Here is a 14762-nt window from a genome sequence, read left to right on the forward strand (position 1 = left end):
CAGATTCCTGAAACATGCCTTTGGACGTTTTCTTCTAATAAAAATAATTAGTACGGCATATTGTTCCCTAACAGCAGCTTTAATCAACATCTGGGTAAACTTTAGGTACCATTTGAATTGAATTTATGTAAATTTTCTTGGCTGATAACACAACTTTTCACGCTCTGCAAAACATAGTCATAATTACTGCAGTAAGAGCAAATCCATCCATGCACTTCGTGGAAGCCCCATACCATAGTCATAAATTTTCATTTTAATTGCTTGACAAGAGAAATATTAATGTTTATCCACAAACCTAAACAGTGGATTGTAATCAATATGATTCCATGAATCATAATTTTTCAGTCTAGTCCTTAGCTATCAGAATGCAAAAAAAAAAATCGTGTCATTTTCTCTCATGAAACAGTAGCTTTTAGGAGACACCAAAATGTTTAGATTGGAAAAAGTTACCAAGAGAAAGGGAACTCACATAAATCAATTCAATGATAACTATAACATCTGTGTAATCCATTAGTGAAATGGTCCCAAAACAAAATCTCATGTATTCATCGATTGGCATTTACTATATCCTTTCTGAACTGGAAGTTGGGGGTAACCCTCCTTGTTCCCTTCATTTTCTATATATGTATATCCTTGCCTTTCACATCCTCTACTATAGAAACATCAAAAAAGCTCATCTGGGGCCTCCGCGTGGCCAATAACGGGAAGCTGTTTGTTGAGGTCTATAGATTCTGCAAGAAATTTATCACGGCTTGTTAAGAATGATAAAGATGTGGGGAAAGAGGAAATTTACGGTGTATTTGTGGATGAGGCATATAAAGAATTAAGATCAACCCAACAACTTTCGAACCAAATAGGTATAACATTGTAAAGTCTAACAATGACCTCATTGATTATCGATATCATCAATAGTAGTTTCTTCTGAGGTGTTGCATTGTACTGCAGCATGGTTTGGACAATCTGGACTTTGATAAGAAGCTGTATCATCCTTCCGAGATTGAAGTCCAGCAAAGCGTGCAAGATCAACCCATTGCTATAGCATTTTAGGCAACAAACAGAACCAGATTAGTTATATCCCAGAAAGTTTAACACAGGCACAGCTAGAATTAAACAAAAAGTAGCTGGTACCAGGACAAATATATTGAAACAGATATGATTCTTACCTGAGTTCCCCAGTAGGAGTTAACTGTTCGAGCAACAAAGGACAGCATATTTACAAGTAAAGCTTGGGAAGAAAACAAGTCCGAAAAGCGATGCTCTATGATTCCGGCAATAATCTGCATTTCAATTTATTTGATGTCAATACAAAGAAACTGCAGATACTACTAAGAGGTTAAAGTGTCAACCCTTTTTCACACTTTATAATGTTTATAAACAATGCTGAGACATGCATAACACAAGTAATGAAAATTCCAGAAATCATGAGATGTTACAGATGATAACTTACCAAGTTCAGTCTTAAGAAGATAGCTTGGTAAATTTCAGGCTTAAGCAACACATACCTGATAACGGAGATTTGCAGATGTTCCAAGGAAGAATGCGTAAATAATTGCCGTTTTAAATATTGGTGATCTTTTAGTTTGTTGTTTAGTAACAAACTCGGGATTGATTAATCTGCGTACAGTGTACAACATATTGGATGAGGCAACAGCACCAATGCTGGAAACAAATCCAACACCAGCAAGTTTCAAACCACCAACAAACACTGAAGCAAATCTGTGACTGAGGTTCCAATCCCTTCCAACAAGATTCTTTTGAAATGCATTATCTGGGATGGACCCAAGTAGACCTTTTAGGGCATCCATATTATCAGACACACTTATTTCATCAACTTGTGAAAGGAATGACAAAGTTGGGGCAGGAAGCCAAACGGTAAAAAAGTCAACAACTGTTCCCCTAAGAGTGTCAGTAATAACATAGTCAAGTTCTTCGAAGAAATTTTCTTTACGCCTCTCGTACTGTGCAAGGAGGGTAGTTGTTATTGATATAGCTTCTTCTATAGCTAACCTATGCAAGAATTTGGGATCTGCCAACAACCTTTCCCTGAAACCCTGCATCATAATGAACCAAGGTCAACCTGGTCGAAATTCAATGTTACCTATCCTGCTGTCGACTGTTTTTTAGCAGGCAAAATATACAAGGCCCCATCTAGAGAAATAACATTATCATTGAAAAGCAACCAGGACTAAATTATATGCATAGCAAGCTTGTTCATTTTCAGGGGACTTCCTGATAATGAAAACTACATCAGTGGGTGGTGCGCACAGGTGCACGGCCGGGTTGTGACTTACTTATGTACTTACTGTTAGCTTTGCTGTAGATTATGATATACTGTTGTAAATCTTGAATACTGAAGAAGAATCTCTTCAAGAAAGTTTACCTGGAAGCGATGAGTAAGCTCTGAAATAATAGGATATTTCTCCAGGTCAAAGAAATTCTGCAGTACCTCAGGCGATACTAAACCGAGATCTAGTCCTTTCTGAAGGTCCTGGAAAGCATGTTACAGTATAATCTTTTGTAAGAACACGAAAGAATCATCCTCAATGTGCAGTACTAATAATTGTTAGTAACATTTTATGCATATGCTTGATGTTCTCTTGACGACAAAAACATGAACAGGTACCTAGAAGTTGTTAATTCTCAACTAAACCATAGAAGTATCCAAACTGTTAACTTCAAACTTCCCTTTGAAGGATTCATCCAAATCACAAAATTTCTCATGAATTAACAGAAACTTCATAATAAAATTAATATTATCTTACAAACTAGTTATTTACAAATTAATATTATCTTACAAATTAATTAATAAAATTAATGTTATTATTTGAAGGATCCATCCCAAATCACAAAATTTGCTTTTTTTTTTTTTGGTAATAGTGAAGTCTACGTGTGAGCAGGTTTGAATCCTCACTCTTCATGAGAAGAGAGGGGGAAGTGTCCAAATACATGTCTTAACTAGAACTACTTTATCCAACTCCGGACCATATTAGAAACCAAGGAACCAACTTATGCAATCAAGCATAGAAAAGTAATAGCAAATCATGTACATGGAGATGATTACTTTCATATTTCATGAGACCTATTGAGAGCAACTGACCTGAGGTAGAGCATCTCGCCTTCTGCCTGCTGCATTCATTACTCGAGCAATTTCAGCTCGGTCGAAACAATTTCGGCTGCAAGGTCTGGCAGCAGAATACCACAAGAAATCAGCAACAGGAACTTCTCCCTCCCTTCGTATGTCTTGTCTTTCAGGATCAAGTAATATAACAACCTGGTTTCTCTTTGGCATCTTGTTTGAAACTCTTGCGGGCAAACCAGTCCCTCTAGATCCACATTCAACATGGCTTGCACCCGTCACCACTACTAACATATCATTTGCTCCTCCACCTGCCACTGTTTGCAAAATAATCTGGGACATGGTATATTCTTCAACTACCCTTGCTTGCACAGATAAATATGAGCTTGGCCCAAATGGAACAATCTGAGAAGGAGAATTCAGTTCAATTGATGATCTGCGTGACAGAGAAGTAAAGCCTGAGATGAAGCCCGAACCAGCTGGAGGAGTGTATGCTTTGCGGTCAGCCTTTGAGAGGCCATGAATACCCTCTGCTTGGACAGTCCTCACGACCTATATCAAAATCATTAAGTCAACACTTTATGGAGCAAAAGCCACCTATGATTAAAGCTTCTAAATAAAAGTCTGATTACTAGGACAGTACAGCTTGCACTAAAATACTCTGGGATATAACACAAAAAGGTCGAAGACAACAGCCGAAATTTAATACTGTTAAAATTCTTCCAACTTCCACCTAGCTCAAAGAAAGAAAATTAACCAGCAGTTTCTACAAGATCAGCTATTCTTATCATAGAGCAGTCTCTTGCATTATCTAGCCATAAGTAAAGACCTGGGCGTTCAGTCTATTTGGTGCACTCCCAGCTTGTCTACTGAGGAAGCTTGGTACTATCCCTCTCTTGGGTATTAGTAATATAAATAGAAAAACCAATCCATAATTTTTTTTTTTTAAGTATAACCTTATTAAGCAATTATTTCTTCAAATATCTGATGCTGGCATGGAAAAAATCCTTGTTGCCAAGCAAATCAGTGCCACATCCATAGTAATGATACCAATATAATAAAATCATCCTTAACTCAATGTGATGGATGTTAATCTTAGAAACATGGCAGCTTAGGATCAGCACTTCATAAGCTAGCCAGACTAAGAAAAGCTACATAGTCCATAACCATCATGCTTCAACAAGTAACAGTGATGTCCAATGAAAGCAACGAGTAGGAATACCACCAAGGCTCTAGCAGACCTAGACACTGACCGAGAGTGGAGCACCACAAGCAACAAGACGGACGGCATTATCACGACAATAACTTAAGAGAGGCTCATACTCCTCCCAGCGTCCTGTCGGCCAATGCGACATGAAAGACTTCAGGGTTTCCCCATCTATCCTGCCAACCAGAAAAGCAGGTTTCAACTCGAGCACACTCATTGATTTATTCACACACTAAATTTAAACTTTTAAATCTGAAACGCCAAAGCAGAAAGTCATTGGATTCAAAATCAAAACACATAACAATTTCACAGTCCATATTCAAATGAAAAAATTGGTGCAAAAAGAAGCAAACACACAGATCAGTTGATGAGAGAACAAGAAAAGGAGAAAGAGGAAAGAAGAAGCAAACTTTTTCTCCATGTATTCATCGAGGAGCTGTTGCAAATCACAAGGGAATGCCTCCATGGCCAAGGCAAGCCGCCTCTGACTCTCAATGCATCGTTTCCTCAAGTTCCTGACTATCTCCAGCTCAAGCTCCTTGTCGTCCTTGATTGGGACCTGCTCGGCTTCGCCGAGGTAAACCACTCGCGCATTCATCAGCTTATCCCACACCTTGCTCTTGTCCTTCCCCAGCGCCATCGGCTCCCCAATCACCGTCGCGTCATAGATTCTCGATGCAATTACCTCCTCCTTCGGAGGACTCACTGGAACATTCACCACTGGGGTCAAGGAGCTCTCACCATCCGCCGAGGAGCTCGCCGGCCCCAACAACCACGTGGCGGTTGCTAGGAACGGAGGAGCGAGCAGGACGGCCCGGCGCGTCCAAGCGGCTCGATTCTGATCGAAATCAACATTGGCGGAGCAGCGGGGAAGATTAGAGCGGCGGGAGCTAAGGGAGAGATTGAATTGGCGGGAATTTCCCAAGGAGAGTTGCTGGTGGTTGGTAAGGAATGGGTGCCGATGGCCAAAACGGCGCCGAATTGAAGGATGGTTGCTCTTGGTATGGAGAGTGGAGCATGGACATGCTGGTCCGGAACTGGAATTTAAAAGCGCCGGCGCATGGTGGTGCGGCTTCATATTGTTTCCAGGTCTGGAACGCTATAACCGCTCCATTACATGGCAGCACCTCCACAAAGAGAGAGAGAGAGAGAGAGAGAGAGAGAGAGAGAGAGAAGAGAGAAGAGAGCTGCACTACAAATGATTTTATGCAAACATAACGATTTAGTACTTTACAAAAATAATCAATACTTGACAGCAGATTTAACGCCGTTAATAAAAGAAGAATACAAAGATTAATTTATCCAATTTGGACAAAAACCAAAAATATGAGGATCATCAAATAAATTATAAAAAATTTGTGTCAATAATTTTATCCATAGAATCTGAAATGACGTGGCTTTTGGTTCGTTGAAAATCAACGAATTTTTTTATTGGTTGATTATAATTTGTATTTAATGGTAATTGTCATGACGGATATACGTCCACACGTACAACATTACATTAAGATTGGTTCCGAGCATTTCATACGGACTAAGCCGAGGACAAAAATTTAGTGGTCCCACTTTCCAGCACCCCATAGGAATTTTGGTGGCCGAAATTTGTATCACCAAAATCTTGAATGTCTCTAAGCATATAAAATTTATTATTTTATAAGTTTGTTATGAATTATTAGTAATCATATTTATAATATTTAATTTTTTAGTATTATTTTATGATAAGTTATTTCATAGTATTAATTAGTTATCATATAATATTAGTAAGCTACTATAAAAAAAAGCCACCTAAGGCAGCACCACAAATCTTCCCATAAGGAAGATGATAACTTGCCGTCATCCACACCTTATCATCCCTAGTCTCTTCCAAACCAATGCTTTTAAAATTAAAAAAAAAAAAATTACGAACAAACTAATATTGTTAACTAAACATGCCGAAATTCTACTTGGCATCCTATACTAGAACATGTAAATAGATTCTAACTACAATAATTAGATCCTGTTTTGGATGCTAAATCTATTTATTTAGGGTTTTGAACATAGAGGTGCAAAATGGAATGAAAGCCTTCAGAACATCCTCTATATGAAATTTGCCTACGCAAATCGACAAACTACGGCTTTCATAGGCAGGTATACAAAATTGTCACCCAACAAAAATCATAAACCTTTTTCTCCAGAACACCTAAGCCTTTTAAACTGATTATTTCCTTAATCTAGAGATGCAATGCCAAAGTACAGTCATCAATTACACCTGCATCTAAAGATTGTATGAAGCAAAGCCCAAAAAATAATACAAGTTGGTCTCTGAGAAAACAAATTCTGAATCTCGAAACTCTTCCAACACTCTGGCTGCAAATTGTAAAACTACGCTAGATTTTATGGCACTTCACTTGATGCCGTGGAAGGATGGCAGGACAGCAATGAGCGGATCCCCATAGCCAACAGCATCTATAGACCAAAAAAAAAAAGTTAATACAGTGAGATAGAATCCCACGCCTAGTCAAGCTCAACAATCCATCCATTAATGGAAACTAGTATATAGATATGGACCCAAATTAATTATTTGCATCACCCATGGAACTAGAAGAATGCATCAGCCTCATTCTACTCTAATCTATACTACATGGATGGTAAAATTTCTCATCTTACCAAATAAAACAGAATGAAGAATCAATGTGTGCAACCAGAAGCCTAGGTGCCTGCATAAATTTCCATCTTTCCTTGAAGCTTATGTTCTTATGGTCTATAGCCATTACTAAGATTGTCGCACTTAGAAACATATATTTTCTACCAAATACTTACGCCAAAGAACAAGAGGGAACTGGGATAAGCTGGAGAAATTATTAGATTTTTCAAAAATCTGTCTGGCTAATACATAAAAGCCCCAACACCTTTGCAGCTTATAGTAACCTATATGTTTGTTAGTATCGATTCAGTAACAAATAATTTAAATTTTATGGGTGATGGTATTCTACTCTAATATTTAGATGACTTATTTTCGTTTAATTATAAGATATAATATTTACATAAACTTTCTTTTGGAAACAAGTAGCTCATAATTTTTCATATCTTAGTATAAATTTCTTAAAATATTTAAATTTTCAAAAAAAAAATTATTTAGAAATTATATATAAATGACATAAGGTTTGATTTTTGATTCGTGATTCATGATTCTTGATTAATAAATTAAGTCTCTGATTCACAGTTCGGAATCTCGATTCAACAACTATGCCGTGGAGAAAGTATCTCAAACCTACCTAGGTTTTGCAATGAGAACACAACAAATTTGCTGATAGGATCAAACAAAAAGGTCCCATAAAAATAGTACAGTAACTGTAGATGTCATACCTCCATCATCTACGAGAAGCTTTAGGACCTCTCCAGCCACATCAGACTGCTCAATAATTCAAGAATAAGTCATCATATATCTATCTGAAATCAGACTGGCAGACAATCATGGAACTGAAACAGCAAACTCACCTTCACAGGAAGCTCAGTACCAAACTGATCTAAATATCCTATCACCTGCCCTTCCTTGATAACAGCACCCTACAATTTTTTTTGGCAACATTCTAGGATGAAGAGAGACTAACTGAAATTATGCAGCTCCATAAAATATTTGTACTTTGCTAGTTGCATTTGGTAAATAGGCAAGGAAAAGGAAAATCTAGCAATTTTTGTTGCCAATTAAATATGAGCTGTACCAAATACCAACAATCAAATCACTGTTCAATGTAGAGACTCCAAGTTCTCACTTGTACAGGGTTATCTTACCTTGAGAAGACCAATTTGTCTTCTAAGCATTCTAAGAACCTTACTACTCTGTATCAGTGAACACAGACAAGCACAAGCACATGGAGATATGAAGGCAATTTACTGAATTCAAGACACATAGTACATCAAACTTCACAATTTATAAGTGGTCAACAACAGTGATTTTTGAAGCACAGTATACCTCTTTACAGATAGGAGGTTGCTTCTTCCCTTTCACTGTTCTGTTCCTCCGGAACGAACCAACCTGGCGAAAGAATAAATTGCATCATTAGTATAAAGACAAGTCCAATGAAGAACAAGTTTTCTAAAAAATGGTCTTTATTCTGCAAAAAGATCACCTACCGTTGGCGAAGGTACTAGAACATAATTATTTATTCCAGAAGCCTCCAAGGCAGCCAATTTAGATGATTTGCCAAACGACGTATTTGTAAATGGAGTGATTTTTTCTGGAGAGGGTTTTGGTGCTGGTGGAGCAGGGGTAATAGGACCTGATTCGTTCATGGGCTTACTAGGGATAGGAGGTGCTGTTGTAGGCGAAATGTTGGACAGTGGAGCTTTTGTCGCTCCAACATTCCGCTTTAGATGCATTTCGAAGTCACCAACCTATCACAAAATGTATGTGATCCATTAAGAGAGAACAGTGCTAAATGGCTTGATTTCTAATATGTACAGCCAAAGAAGGACAAAAACTTGGTAACATTACTAGTACTTTTGAAGTGTTACGTGTTAGCTATTTATGATTTTCACTTATATTTTTATCAAACAAGGATGCAAACACCATACTTATGACTCCAATATTATGTAAAATAATAAGTTAACCCATTTTCTTACAAGCACAAACTGACAAAAAGGACATAACTATTATTTATACGCTACAGTTTTATCAACAATTCAAACCATTTTCCTGAAAGGATATACTAGAGAAGTAAGGATGAGATTTGCAACAACAAATAAGTGGCTTACTTAGGCAGTAGAAATCTACCTTAAGTTTCAGCTCAGCAATCTCTGTCTCATCACATACGTCTAGTACCAGTGCCTGACAATTGAACAACAAAATTCATGCTTCAACACAAAATGAGAGAAATTAATTAATTATATATTATTAAGGACCTAGCAATTCAAATGTCAAGCTAATCATAGGGAGTTAAAGACAGTTTAAGGGAAAAAATACAAACACAAATAAGGCACAAATCAACGAGGATATGTTGTAAGAAAGAGGCTACGATTAAGTGAAGTGCTTAATATTGTTGAAGATATTGTGGTACAGATTCAATCTTAAATTTGCTTTACATATGTAAAAGTACATATCCATATTGTCCTATCATGCAAACGCTAGTGAATTTTGTCATGAATCTTAACTGCATCGATAACCTAATCTACTGCTAAGCCAGATGTTTAGTTTCAAAAGCTTTAGAGATAGCGGCAAAAGAACAACATCCATCTTTTTTCTGAGCATACATTAAAACAAGAGTTTTTTAATATAAAACTAACCTCAAATCCATTTGGAAAAGTTGCACGCTGCAGAGGTTTTTTCTCCTTTGGAACCGGCTTGGTGCTTTCTAATGAAACTGTTTTAGTAAGATGAAAAATTTTAGGATGCAAGGCATAAATTCTCAAATAATCCTGCACATGTATAAAAGGTTCCTCGAAGAATCCAAGTCTGGAGGATGAAATATATCAGTGAATACAAACCCAAATCAGAGTGAAGCTTTACAAATAAGTTCCTATAAGTTATTTAAACTATTTGAAATATTAATCCCAGTAAAAGAGATATCAGAATTCAGATAAATAGAGCATTTTTGCAAAACAAGAGGCTAGAAACACAAAAATGAAAGAGGTATAAGCTCAGGATCAAAGGTCACACTAGTAAATCAGTGAATAGAAACCCTAATCAGAGCGGAGTTTCCTTACAATTAAAGAAGTTGCTAAAAGTTATTTAAACCTTCTGAATAATTAATCCCAGCGTTAACAATTATTAGAATTCAGATAAAATGTCATTGGAGCAAAATAAGAAGCATAACCTTACCATCAGATTTAGCTGTTACTGCAGTGTCAGATGTCTTTGCACACAATTTTACTGTTGTGTTTCTCTTTATTGGAGAAGAGGTGAGCTTTTTGCCAACTGTCAAGCCTTGGATGTATGAAGTACCTGACACTGGCCAGCTGCCGTTACAAATATGAACCTTACTAGGCTTCTCAACCATGTGTTGTGCATGTAAAGCAGAACCTACAAAATCTGGCATCCAATAAGTCATCTTTAAATTTTTTAAATTGCTTTTCAGCTTTGAATTGGATGATTAGTAGTTCAAGTTGTGATTTGTTTAATGATAAAAGATGCAAGAAAAGAAGGAATAACTGGTGATTAAGGTCAGTATTTATAGAATCACTGAGATTTAAACAACTCCAAAAGCAAAGTCATATTTAAATTTTTTGAATTGCTTTTCAGGTTTGAATTGGATGATTAGTAGTTCAAGTTGTGATTTGTTTAATGATAAAAGATGCAAGAAAAAAAGGAATAACTGGTGATTAAGGTCAGTATTTATAGAATCACTGAGATTTAAACAACTCCAAAAGCACAGTCATATTTAAATTTTTTGAATTGCTTTTCAGCTTTGAATTGGATGATTAGTAGTTCAAGTTGTGATTTGTTTAATGATAAAAGATGCAAGAAAAGAAGGAATAACTAGTGATTAAGGTCAGTATTTATAGGATCACTGAGATTTAAACAACTCCAAAAGCATAGCATGAATAAATCATGTAGACAAATAGACTCTAAAATTGTTTCATATATATAACACTGTAACTAATGATGCCTAAAACTAATATCCCCAGGATTCATTTGCACAGCTGCACCTCGGTCAACAATGCTTCTATTTTATCTGAAGCCAAGGACACTGGGTTATGGAAGTAATTTCCTATTCTATCAATAAAATATCTAAAACTCATCCTTCCCAATTTCAATGACCGTGGAAATGCAGCATAGAAGAAAAAAAATTGTACTTTTTACAAATAATTTTCAACAAAACTGAAGCAATCGTGCAGAAGCTTGTTTAATTAATTTTTCAGCAGATTTAGAAAATTTTCAAAAACTCTCACTAATGAAAATAGCAACTAAATCTCAGTAATCTTCTACCTACGCTAGTCTGTTTCCACTAAACAACTTGTGACACATAAATGAATTAGAAAGTCCTAATAAAGGAAGGCTTCCAACAAAAATTCTCTTTTTTCTGTTTCCTTTTCTCTTCAGTTTGAGATTCAAACCAAAACCAACTGCCTGAGGCACTTAAGAATAGTCGACAAATTATCAGAAAATAGACTACAATATCAAATAGATTCTTGTTTTCCGACTAAAATTTTTAACACAAGCCACTCACAAAGTGCCGAGGCTCATTCTTGTTTCCTATTCACAATGAGATCCAATTAGCTTACTACTTACTGAAGAATCTTTAATAACTAAATATCAACTAACTCCTGAATCTCAAATAAAAAATCACATTAGATCTCGCTAGCTCAAGCCAAATCTCTCTCGGAATCCAAATTTCCACTAATTATCGACGGAATGTAACATGACAACAACCGAAATATAATAGAGTAGAATAACGTTTTATATTCCACAATAAGATGAAAACGATCGAAAACGAAATTTGAAGCGCATTTGACATTTCCTTTTCCATATCCACTCCTTTTTCATTTTGCAAGGAATCAAACAGAAGTTAATTGAAGTACACAAGCTCAGAAACTATCGAACCAAACCAAACAGATATAAGAAAAAAGCGCAGAAACGGACATATGTATGCACGGAGAGAAGGAGAAACTTACAGTGAGCGAATCGTAGAACAGCGGAGGACTCCATTGAGAGAAAACGAGAGAGGTTGAAGGCAATTAAATGAAAGAAATGCGAGTGAGAGAGATTTGTTAATGGAAGAGGAAAAGAGAGGAGAAATTTTGTATATGGAGAAAAAATTTGGGTGGCAAATTCGAGAAAAGAGAAGGAAGAAGATTTATAAATGATTGTCAGCTAAGCAGTTGAGGGGCAGATAGAGAGAGAGCTTAGAAATGTCCGCCTCCTTACCTCAGTCGAGTCTCAGTTTCTCCACCGAAAAAAAAAAAAAGAACCGTTTCTCTCTATCTTTGTTACTAACGTACGCTTGGTGCGCGCTTAGCTCGAGTTAGTTCCTCTTTTTCTAAACGCACCGTTTTATGTAGCTCATGAATTCTGCTTCCTCATGTATGCAATAGGGCTGAACTTATGTATATTATAGTGAGACTGCCCAGACCGAACTTTTTCGGTCAATGTGATAAATGGATCCGGATACTGACCCGGCCCGTTAAAGAAAAATTAATAAATCAAGTTTAATAATTGCCAACCTAATTCAACAAATTTTATCACATCATAACAAAGTTATCTTTAAAAATAATAGTTCCAACTTGAATATATTTCATTACAAATAACTAACTTTATATTTTTTTATTAAAAATTTACAATTATTTATTTAAAAAATTATTTTAAATAAATTTAATGTCAAATAACACATGAAATTTTCGTAAAAAATAAGAACAGAAATAAATAAAATAATAATTAATAATAATATTATTAAATATATGATATTTTACAAAATAAAAGACATCATATTTTTATAGACTAATATGAACTTACTTTTGACTTTTTTTATATAAATGCTATTAATTAATTTGTAAGCTAAACAATCTCAACATTAAGAAGTTCTCTAAATTCTAACTTCCTAGTCTCATTGTAAAAGGTCCTATACTTATTAGGCCAATATGTTACCCAAATCCATCCCCTTATCTCCCACTCCATTGTGCTCCCTATGGCACTTTTATCAATCTTCCAATTCACATGTTGTCCATATTCATCACCAGCAAAAATCACACCTCCATGTCTTGTAAAAGGTCTATAAGCACTTGAATACCTATCTTTGAACCAAGCTCTAGGATTTAGTAGAGAAATCTTTGAAGGCTTTGAAGAGAAAACCTCTCTACCATCAATACTGTCATGAAGAAACCAATTCAAGTTAACACTATAGCCAATAACAGATTGCTCAAATTTCCAAGGCTTTAGGCTTGTTGTTGTGGTTTCTGCAACAGCTGCCTTGAGGCCAAGGAAAGTATTGGGTGGATCAAATGCAGCTTCAAGGTTTTTCTCTATTTCAATTTCTCTTTGTGGGTTGTTTGAGGATTTGCTCACAGAAACACTTAAAATATTTGTTTGAATAGTTGGAGTGAGTTGTAGAAATATTCGTGAAGGAAAATGCTTTTCTTCTGCACCAACTCCTTGTTCAACCATGAGTTTCTCATTTATAATTCGAACAATATTATATCTGCTAAGAAAATTAATTAGATAGATCTAATATGTATAACAGAATAATGATCATATATAATTTGTAAGTGAAATATACCTTATATTGTCTGTGTTTACCATCAAGTTAATATATTTCTCTTGAAGTATAACTCGGTAATTGAATTGGATTACACCTTCAAGCTGGTGGTAGTTCAAGGAGAATTGTAGCTTTTCATCTGATAACGGATTACTTGAATGCTCAATATCCATGGCAATGAGAGGACAATATAATTGAACTTTCCACAACCCATATGTTGAAATTGCATAAGAAAATAGTGGTGATGGTGTCTTGAGACTATGGTGTGTGGCTTGAAGTTCAATTATCCAATTAGTGATTGCAAGATTTAGTGATCGCATCCATTGTTCTTCAAGATTTGATCCTAAGAGCTTCATAAGCGACTTTGAAGCTTCCCTCATTCGACAAGTAATTAGATTGTTCTTTAAAATATTTAAACAACTCGAACGGAGATTTGTCGGAGCTTCATAGATGCATATTAAGAATGCTAGAGTGAGAAATACAAAATTGAATATGTCTTTGATGGTAGAAATAAAATACGATGTCGAAATTTTGACAAATGATTGATTACTCTTGTTTGAGTCATAACAGAGGATAACTTCAATGAGATTGATCAAGAGATTAGAAATGGTTTGTTCATCCAATAGATTGGAGGATTTGGTGGAAACTTTGAATGGTTTTGAAGACCAAAGAATTATGGGCATGTTGAGATTTGCTATTATAAAAAAAGTAAGAGTTTGAGATTGGTCATTTATAACCACAGAGAGATTGAGGGATGGTAGAGGTGAAGTTCGACATATGCACATGGACATTGAATTGGTTTTCCATTGAGTAACTGGTGGAAGATTTTGAAGCCAAGTAAATATGTCAGAAGAACTACAAAAAGCCATTAGAACAACCTAAGCTTTAATTTTTACACCCTCAATTCTCTCTTTATATATGTGCTGAGTATGTGTATGTCCATGCATGCCTAAAAGTATTAAGGATTGTTAGACTATTAAAAGTTGAGATTCTTGGGCAATAAATGTCTAAAGTTCAAGAAATAAAGGAACTTGGATAAGGCCGAATAAATACTATTTGTGCATGACATATGTATATACATATATTAAAAAATAGTTTGCAAAATAAGGTTGGTGACTATAATTAGATACGCAGATTTCTTGCCATATTTAATGTTTTAATAATTTAAAATAATATTTCTTAACTTATTAATATTTACCAAATCGTCTAGAAATTGAATTGCTTTTAATAAATCTTATATGCTTGTTAAATCGTATTATCTTACCCTATGAAGATAATTTAGTTCCTAGTATTATTATTTCAAGAAAGATGTCTT

General features: G+C 35.5%; 3 protein-coding genes across 4 annotated transcripts; all 3 read right to left on the reverse strand.

Annotated features, from left to right (window-relative positions):
- Positions 1 to 366: 366 nt before the first annotated feature.
- Positions 367 to 5480, reverse strand: LOC110819208 (protein RETICULATA-RELATED 6, chloroplastic-like). Its single transcript, XM_022048326.2, has 8 exons — positions 4694 to 5480; positions 4330 to 4459; positions 3098 to 3628; positions 2381 to 2488; positions 1503 to 2051; positions 1164 to 1277; positions 886 to 1033; positions 367 to 731 (listed from the first exon to the last, which is right to left on the reverse strand). Exons 1-7 carry the CDS (start codon positions 5359 to 5361, stop codon positions 887 to 889), a joined length of 2247 nt encoding a protein of 748 aa, XP_021904018.2. The 5' UTR covers positions 5362 to 5480; the 3' UTR covers positions 367 to 731; position 886.
- Positions 5481 to 6261: 781 nt separating this feature from the next.
- Positions 6262 to 12438, reverse strand: LOC110819230 (biotin/lipoyl attachment domain-containing protein). 2 transcript variants are annotated; one of them, XM_088212769.1, is made up of 9 exons: positions 11871 to 12438; positions 10078 to 10287; positions 9543 to 9619; positions 9034 to 9087; positions 8394 to 8654; positions 8233 to 8295; positions 7758 to 7826; positions 7626 to 7671; positions 6262 to 6725 (listed from the first exon to the last, which is right to left on the reverse strand). In XM_088212769.1, the coding sequence occupies exons 1-9, from the start codon at positions 11902 to 11904 to the stop codon at positions 6664 to 6666; spliced, it is 876 nt and encodes a 291-aa protein (XP_088068895.1). In that variant the 5' UTR covers positions 11905 to 12438; the 3' UTR covers positions 6262 to 6663. The 2 variants fall into 2 exon arrangements, with proteins under 2 accessions (XP_088068895.1, XP_088068896.1); XM_088212770.1 differs by having other exon boundaries at positions 10078 to 10278; positions 11871 to 12432.
- A 181-nt stretch (positions 12439 to 12619) lies between these two features.
- Positions 12620 to 14349, reverse strand: LOC110819146 (neuronal PAS domain protein). The gene is made up of 2 exons (XM_022048227.2): positions 13469 to 14349; positions 12620 to 13390 (listed from the first exon to the last, which is right to left on the reverse strand). The coding sequence occupies exons 1-2, from the start codon at positions 14314 to 14316 to the stop codon at positions 12751 to 12753; spliced, it is 1488 nt and encodes a 495-aa protein (XP_021903919.1). The 5' UTR covers positions 14317 to 14349; the 3' UTR covers positions 12620 to 12750.
- Positions 14350 to 14762: the final 413 nt, after the last annotated feature.

The sequence above is a fragment of the Carica papaya genome, chromosome 2, assembly GCF_054855325.1.
Source record: "Carica papaya isolate Zhongbai chromosome 2, ASM5485532v1, whole genome shotgun sequence".
Lineage (NCBI taxonomy): Eukaryota > Viridiplantae > Streptophyta > Magnoliopsida > Brassicales > Caricaceae > Carica > Carica papaya.

What these genes read in the sequence shown, in the direction of transcription:
- LOC110819208 (XM_022048326.2), bottom strand. Translation starts at nt 5,361, where the DNA reads ATGAAGCCGCACCACCATGCGCCGGCGCTTTTAAATTCCAGTTCCGGA. An exon ending in CTTGTGGTGCTCCACTCTCG is followed by an intron (nt 3,629 to 4,329) that starts GTCAGTGTCTAG and finishes ATTTTGATATAG; the next exon opens with GTCGTGAGGACTGTCCAAGC. An exon ending in AGCTTACTCATCGCTTCCAG is followed by an intron (nt 2,052 to 2,380) that starts GTAAACTTTCTT and finishes ATTATGATGCAG; the next exon opens with GGTTTCAGGGAAAGGTTGTT.
- LOC110819146 (XM_022048227.2), bottom strand. Translation starts at nt 14,316, where the DNA reads ATGGCTTTTTGTAGTTCTTCTGACATATTTACTTGGCTTCAAAATCTT. An exon ending in GTAAACACAGACAATATAAG is followed by an intron (nt 13,391 to 13,468) that starts GTATATTTCACT and finishes TTTTCTTAGCAG; the next exon opens with ATATAATATTGTTCGAATTA.
- LOC110819230 (XM_088212769.1), bottom strand. Translation starts at nt 11,904, where the DNA reads ATGGAGTCCTCCGCTGTTCTACGATTCGCTCACT. An exon ending in AGTAACAGCTAAATCTGATG is followed by an intron (nt 9,620 to 10,077) that starts GTAAGGTTATGC and finishes TTACTAAAACAG; the next exon opens with TTTCATTAGAAAGCACCAAG. An exon ending in GCTTCTCGTAGATGATGGAG is followed by an intron (nt 6,726 to 7,625) that starts GTATGACATCTA and finishes TTTGGTCTATAG; the next exon opens with ATGCTGTTGGCTATGGGGAT.